Genomic DNA, 8,149 nt, shown 5'->3' with positions numbered 1-8,149 from the left:
GAGTTGTGTTTGGACGTGAATATAATTTTGGGTTGTTTTTGAATTTTTGTGAGTGAAAAGCTGTTTTTCAAAATTTCGAAAAATCCCAAAATTCATTTTCAAGTGAAAATTGGAAATTTATGGCCGAAACTGATTTCGAAAAAAAGTTAAAAAATTCTTATGTCCAAATGGGTAATCTCTTCCCACAACCCCCCCCTCCCCCCCCCCCCCCCCTTTTTTTTTTTTTTTTAAAAAAAAAAAAACCCGTAAAATGCAAACATATTTATGTTGGTAATTAGGGGTAAACAAACAGAAGGGGGAAAAACGTAAATATTTTGTATTCTAGGGGTGTTTTTCTTTAATTCTTATTTTGAGTCGTCGAGTCACTAGGCTCTTTAGTAACTAGTAAGAGAGTGATGCTTCAATTGGTTGAAATTAGGTTGACCTTGATTGGTGGCAGTCAAGCACTAATGTGTTGGAATATTGATCAAATAAGAAACCAATCTCCAAGTGTTAGAAGGCTCTCAGTTTTTCTTTTTCTCTATAAAGGAAAGACTTATACTATATAATGGTGTGAAAGCATTTGAATGATCTTAGTAATATCCTTGCTTTAGTAATGCTTTCCACACTCCAGTTATAGTTAATCTGGCTATTGTAGACATAGCTCATTCCTAGTGTATCACTTACTCTTTCCATCATTTTATGTGGATTATCTTTAATATAATTTTCTTTCAATGTCTTCCTTCCTTTCTGTGTTTCTTAGGCATGGGGTGTCCTAGTATAATATCTGCTCTCCAACTCTTCGCTTAGCTTTTTATTACCAGTTGCATTCTTTTGTGTAGGTTATGAGGAAAACAAAAGTGGGGATGAAAGAGTATCAGTTAGAAAGCATGTTTCTTCACCACACCTACATGTATGGCGGTTGTAGGCATTGTTCATACACATGCATATGTGCTACTGGCGACAATAGGTAAGTTTGCTTTTCCTTGCATCTTCCATTTCAAGCAGTGATGCACTGTGAATATAAAAATTGTAAACCATCGAGCAGATTTTTCAGAATGTTGACTGTTTAATGGGTGGTATACCTAGTAGCTGGCACACTAACTTCTATGTAACCTAAAGATTGCGGAATGAGCTAGTCTTTGGTGTCTATGGAAAATATATATATATATATATATATATATATATATGTGTGTGTGTGTGTGTGTGTGTGTGTGTGTGTGTGTGTGTGTGTATGTATGTTTTGTGTGTGTGTCTGTCCTACATTAACTCAAAAAAAGTGCTCTGTCTAGGCTGCATCGTTGTGGAGGAGAGCTGGAAGTACATTATCTAGTATATGTAGGCTTTTAAGGAAGCTGAGTGGCTTCTTTCAGAACACCTCCTTCCGGGCAACCAATGAGACTGACGAGATGGGTCAAAGTTTCAGCCAATTGTAATTCTGTAGATGAAGTCCTTTCTTCTTCTTTTATTTATAAAGAGTGTGTAACTACCTTCTTATAAGCATTTTGATTGACTTTCGAATGAGCTTAATACATTATGTGTGCTTTAGGCTGCTGCCATCATAGAACATGCTCGAGGGATGAATAACTAAGTTAATTTTCCCGTCCTCTAAAATTTATGCTTTTAGGTGGGGCGGTTCTCACATCTCACCTTATTTGAGAAGCGAAATAAATTTTAAAATAGGGTAGTGGGTCATTTGGAAAGAAAGAAAAGTAGGAAGAATTTTTTTAGTCTCTTTATATTCTCTCTCCCGATTCTAGACGGTGTCTCAAGATCAGGGATGTCACTTAGATTTGATCTTGTAGCTGTCCAAATACTACCGTTAGAAATACAAGTAGTTTAACTATGGTAACTAGGTTTTATCGACCAAATTAGAAATCAATTTATCTTATATGTGAATGGTTAAGAGTCAACACCAACTAGCTTTGGGGTTGAGGCAGAGTTGTTTCTGTAAAGAGCCAAAACTAGATTTGAGATCAATTTTCAAATTATCAGCTAAGCTACCATATTCTATTGCAGTGCTGTACTCCATTATGGTCATGCAGCAGCTCCAAATGACAAGGTATGTTATTTGTGGTGTTCTTTTTAATATGTTGTATCCCTCCTTTAGTGCTTGTCTTCCGATCTGCATGGAAGTCACAAAAAAACTTGTCTCTTTGCGGGGACAAACATAAATCAAGTGCTTCATTGTTGTCTATATCAACTATGGTTGATATTGGTGTTGTGTCCATCTTTGCCTTTTGGTGTGGTATAGATGATTACCTTGTATGTCTGTGGAAAGGTCATCAACCTGGAACCCAGTTATCTGTCTGTTGCTGTATGCTGATAGTCACATTGCGTCAATATGATCTCCTATAACAGGCTTCCACTGTTCTGAGTTATATAAGGGTTCAACTAATTGATATACACTATCCACACTAACATTACACTTTTCCTTTTCTGCAGACATTGCGAGAGGGAGATATGGCTCTTCTTGATATGGGAGCTGAATACCACTTTTATGGGTCTGACATAACTTGTTCCTTTCCGGTGAGTGCATGTGTCCTTAACATTTTGTGGGCACATTGAAGTATACTATCATGTTGCAACTTGCTTGTTAAAGTTCTTATATCGAGTGAAGTATACAACAACAACAACAACCTAGTAGAATCTCACTAGTGGGGTCTGGGGAGGATAGAATGTACGCAGACCTTACCTCTACCGAGGTTGTTTCCGGGAGACCCTCGTCTCAGAGATAATAGATCCGTAACCACAACAGAAACCAGAAAAATAGTATCAGCATCGTAAAATACAACAAATAAATGGAAAGGCCAAAATGTGAAAGACAACAACAACAAAAAAAAACATAAAAAGAAAAGAAAAGAAAATAAAAAAATAAAAAAAATAATAAATAAAAAAATTGTGAAACATAACAAAAACCGCTAGCAGTCCTAGACGAAACACTGTCAAACTAGCCGGCGCATCGAGAAGAAACGCCCGACTACCCCCTAACCTACAACCATAATGTTCGACCTCCACACCTTCCTATCAAAGGCCGTGTCCTCGAAAATTTGAAGCTGCGCCATATCCTGCTGATCACCTCGCCCCAGTACTTCTTAGGTCGCCCTCTACCTCTTCTCGTAACTACCAAAGCCAAACGCACACACCTCCTAACCGGAGCATCTAGGCTCCTCCTCCGCACGTGCCCGAACCACCTAAGCCTCGCTTCCCGCATCTTGTCATCCACGGGAGCCACGCCCACCCTCTCCCGAATATTCTCATTCCTAATCTTATCCATCCGAGTGTGCCCGTACATCCATCTCAACATCCTCATTTCTGCTACTTTCATCTTCTGGATATGTGAAATCTTGACTGGCCAACACTCAGCCCCATACAACATGGCCGGTATAATAACGATAAACATTCACATGAAAATTATATGCACTTCACTCTCCTTGAGGAAATGTGGACCACATATACCCTGAACATAGTAAGTACACTGTAATATTGTTTACCATTCCACATTAATTATCTTGTGGTAATTTGCTGGTTCACTATTCTGCTTTGCATTTGTTTGGATGTCTTTCAGTCTGTTCATGTTTCTTTTGCTTATTACTTATCCAAAGTTTAGATAGTGAGGATCTTTCATGTTAAGCACTAAGCTTTTATTCCAATTTTAGCTGTTATTTGAGTAGCCATCGCATGACCGGCTCTTGCGTTTTATGTGTATGTGCCAGTAAGTACTTATTGCTAGCAGACAGTATTGATTTAGACTATAGAATTGAAAATTGATGCTTAAATGTAAATATTGGTCTTTAATCTTTAGAAAGAGCTTACTCAGCATTGAATATGTGTGCTTGGATAACCTCTCCGCATCGCTGCCCCTCTTCTTGTGATCACTTCAAAATTGCTCAAGTATTCAATTATTTTACTATATAGTAGTGACCATCTATACTAGATGCAGCTTCCTGTGTGTTTTGGCTGTAAACTGAAATTGGTTCTCCTCCGTCTTGAAACCCTTAAGTGCAGCTTATAATTGCAGCTTATATTCCTTATGATTTCCACTTGTGGATTTGCAGGTAAATGGGAAATTTACTCGTCACCAGTCACTTGTATATACTGTGAGTATCCTCTCCTGCTTAGAATAGGATAATGCTTTCATACCTCCTTGAGATGGGAATATAATGTGCATCTCATTTGTATTACCTCCAGTTGATGTTTTGCATTGTGCAGTTTCTGAGTAAATGTAATTGGTGCATAAGATATGCTTGTGAACTGGTTAGATTTTCCTTCTATTAAGAAAATGCATTATTTGGTTTAGGATCAAGCTACAGATTTTAGTCTCTAGAGTTCCCCTAATTTGACTGAAACCCCGCCTTGGAAGCTTTCCTGAACTCCTGATGCAAACTATGTATCTCTCTGAGCCTTCTACCTTAATTTGTCTCATTGGTAAGGCCTGTATTATGACAGAATATGAAGCTTATAGGACCTCTGAATGTGATTTTCCAAAGTTCATGTGCTTTGAGTTCATCGTGGAATATAACAGTTGTTTCATTATTATAAAATCACTATTATTTGCAGGCTGTCCTCGACGCTCACGATGCTGTCATTTCTGCCATGAGCCCTGGAGTGAGCTGGGTCGATATGCATAAGTACGACTTTGCAGTCAAATTTTGAGTTTGAATATAAGTTGTTGGGATCATCTTTTCGTTTTCCCTTTTCTGATGTCAAAATCAATACGTAGAATTACTAGAAAAGCTAATGGCAGAACTTGGATTACTTAGAGTAAATAGACATGAATCATGATATGCTCTTCCTAATCCCTTCACAAAATCAGTTGATTCTATATTTGTTTAGGTCACTAAACTAATAATTTTGAGTTTGTCCCATCAACTTCAAATTGAATGTTGTTTCTTTTTGAGGATGTCAAAACGATACTCACTTTTATAAGGTGGAATATCTCATTACTTATTATGCGCAAATCAGAAGATTGTTTGTCCCACCTTCCCAATAGCTCCATAAATGGAAAAAACTTTTATCAAGGAGATGAAATAGATAAATATCCAGATAAACAAAAAGAGTAACCTATTTACACACATTTGGCTTCACTTGTCATGAAGTGGTCCACCATTAACATTCTGACTTGATAAATTGTTGATGTAATGTTTTTATCTTTGAGAGTCATGTAAACTTCGCTAGACATCAAAATCAGAATGGAGGGTGTAATAATACACACCCCTTACCACAAACCTCAGAAAATTAGTTTTCTTTCTTCCGACGTAAACAAACAAACTACATCACACATTTCCGTGCATGTTTGTTTCATTTTAAAGAGTAAAAGGTGCTGCTTGGCCTGAAGAACGAATATTTGCAGTTTGTAGCTCTGTAAACAAGTGTATACTCTATATATTCCCTTTCCTCATCCCCCCCCCCCCCCCCGCCGCCCCAAGAAAAACAACCTTTTGGATCAATGTCCGTCAGTGCAAGTTTCAGAACTATTATTAAGGAAAAGCTAACACTGAAAAGTGCTGAAGTTTCTCCTAGCTCTTTTGTTTAAACTTTTTCCAATGTTCTTCACTATTTTGAATGTGAAAGCTGCAACCTTACAGCTTTTCTTTTTCCATGTAAGTTCTAAGTCTTGAACTTTTTCTTGAAAGATGAATGTTACCCATTTTACCGTGAAAATTGGTGAAACTGCCCCCTGAATGATCAATTTGAAGTTACCTTTTGTTGGAAACAATGAGATGCTATGACAAGTTCAAACATGTCATAGTTTAAGCTATAATCGAAAGCCACAGACGAAAATTATTCTGTAGAAACATGAAGGCGTATCTGCATCTATTGGTGTTTATTACGGCCACATATTAGGTGACATGGTGTTCTAACTGTAGGTTACCTCATGGAATGAATATCTTCCTTTACTTGAAGTTACTTTAGCTTGTTACTCACTTGTATTTCACCATGAATTGCAGATTAGCTGAAAAGATCATCTTGGAATCACTGAAGAAAGGGCACCTACTTGTTGGGTATCTTCTATTCCCTTGTTGACTTATTCTCTCTAACGAGCCTTTCCTGTATAGTCTGGAATAACTAACATGGAAAAGGGCTTTCTTTACTTTGATTTAAGGGATGTTGATAAAATGATGTCCGAGCGACTTGGTGCTGTTTTCATGCCTCATGGGTTGGGGCACCTTCTTGGAATTGATACTCATGATCCTGGGGGTTACTTGAAGGTTTATTTTTTCTTAGATAATGTCTTCCATTGATAAGAAGCATGCAGTTCTTCATATCTTCTCTGGATATAATTGAGAAGTGAATAACTGGCTTGCAATTTCAGGGAGCTGAAAGACCAAAAGAACCTGGATTGAGCTCTCTACGTACTAGCAGAAAGCTCTTAGAGGGAATGGTCAGTAGTCTATATTTGAGTGACATTACATATTAGATTTAAACTTCTAGGTAAAAATTACTATTTCGCAAATTCTCACTGAATAACCACTAATGTGGTTCTTGATAATTCACCCATCTTGGAAGCAATCAATGGTTTATCTCTAAATAAAGGCAGAATGCTCATGCTTTTTCGATGACTTGTTTTTTTAGTAGATCTGAATCAAGTAGCAGTGTTTTTTCAGTTAAAGTTGAATTGAACTATGCTTTAGTGTATCTTTTGTACTTCTTGAAGCGTACACTTGTCTTTTCAGGTGTGGCTTATCTAAGGAAATGACCTCTTAACAGCATCCAAATTAGTTGTTGGTCTTAAAAAATTTACTTGGAAAGTCTAAGCTTATTGCTGCAATTAAAAATGATAAATTCAAGTGATTATTGACCTAGTGGACTTTCTATGGTTTTGGTGAAATAACATGAAATAGTCCATATCAAAGTAATTCACGGAATCTAGACGTTGATGGGCCACTTTTAGTGTATCTTCTAGGTCTCAACCTAGGATAAAGTTTCTTATCCTCACTGACACCAGAAAATCTACTTACGCTCTTTAGATTGTTGCCTTACATTTTGTATGATTATATTGGTTAATTTATTATGCTAATCTTATGGATTATTCTTAGGTGATCACTGTAGAGCCAGGTTGTTACTTCATTGATGCCTTACTACTTCCTGCCTTGGAGAGTCCGTCGGTGTCCGAGTTTTTCAATCATGGAGAGATCAACAGATTTAGAGCTTTTGGTGGAGTCAGAATTGAAAGTGATGTGGTGTGTTTGCTGAACTTTATTTAATTTCTTTGGTGTTGTTGGAATAAATTCTACATAATGTGCATATTAACTTGGATTTGATTCTTTTATTATGTCTTCACCTTTGTCAAGTTATACCTATTTGTTAGTATAAGTTTATTTTTGTCCTTGAAGTGTGTTACTGCCAATGGATGCATTAACATGACCAAATGTCCCCGGAAGATTGAAGATATCGAGGCAGTGATGGCAGGGGCTCCTTGGCCGATCAAAAAGACGACCTTTCCTTCCGGAAATGGGCAAGTGTAATTCTTTCAATTACTGCATCAGTAACCTTGTTTTCCTCCGTTTGTGGACCTCCGAAGAAAATTGCTTCATTTTATGGACTAGTGTTCTCGATGAGCTAATTGGTGTTATGTTAGCTTCCTCTGTATCCATGAAATATTCTCCACAGATTGCTTTTTCTATATTAAGTTTTGCATTTATATTATTTCCCTACACTTGTATGCCACATCTGCTTATGTATGGATTGCATATAATACTTGTCTTGATCATTATGCACTTTTGTCACGCCCCGTGCCTCATCTATCCTTGCGTACCACTTGCGAATAAGAGACTCTGAACATGTAATGTCATACTTTTGCTATGGGCCATATTACAAGATAATGTGCGATGCAAAATATAAAACTAAATGGAGACTAACACTGACTAGTGTCAACATAAAGCTGGGCCGGCAATGCCATTATAATGACTACAACTGACATACCAACAAAATATACGTACAGGGCCTACAAGCCCAATATACTGCACTAACCGACAGGATATATCTACAAGCCTCTACGGATAAATGTATTGTGATCGGAACAGGGCCCCGACCTGTCCATAACCAATCTACATATATACACAAGATATACACCACACTACTAGACCCGGTAACTCCAAAAGAAGGGGAGCTTACCGATAAAGCTGAACTCGGGCAACACCTACTGAGGAGGTCTACCCGTCTGTCT

The 8,149-nt window shown here is 37.5% G+C and overlaps 1 protein-coding gene across 1 annotated transcript in view; it reads left to right on the top strand.

The window, feature by feature from the left end:
* LOC109229659 (xaa-Pro dipeptidase) overlaps positions 1 to 7,696 on the top strand; it is a 16,075-nt gene extending 8,379 nt beyond the window's left edge. The window contains exons 7-16 of the mRNA XM_019395184.1: positions 822 to 949; positions 1,999 to 2,041; positions 2,425 to 2,508; positions 4,038 to 4,079; positions 4,540 to 4,610; positions 5,931 to 5,984; positions 6,086 to 6,191; positions 6,296 to 6,364; positions 7,020 to 7,163; positions 7,317 to 7,696. Of these exons, the coding sequence (XP_019250729.1) occupies positions 822 to 949; positions 1,999 to 2,041; positions 2,425 to 2,508; positions 4,038 to 4,079; positions 4,540 to 4,610; positions 5,931 to 5,984; positions 6,086 to 6,191; positions 6,296 to 6,364; positions 7,020 to 7,163; positions 7,317 to 7,448 (873 nt within the window). The 3' untranslated portion in view covers positions 7,449 to 7,696. The remainder of the gene's footprint in view (positions 1 to 821; positions 950 to 1,998; positions 2,042 to 2,424; positions 2,509 to 4,037; positions 4,080 to 4,539; positions 4,611 to 5,930; positions 5,985 to 6,085; positions 6,192 to 6,295; positions 6,365 to 7,019; positions 7,164 to 7,316) is intronic.

This window comes from Nicotiana attenuata, chromosome 7 (genome assembly GCF_001879085.1).
Source record: "Nicotiana attenuata strain UT chromosome 7, NIATTr2, whole genome shotgun sequence".
In the NCBI taxonomy this organism is placed as follows: domain Eukaryota; kingdom Viridiplantae; phylum Streptophyta; class Magnoliopsida; order Solanales; family Solanaceae; genus Nicotiana; species Nicotiana attenuata.
This window is presented reverse-complemented; position numbering and strand designations above follow the sequence as displayed.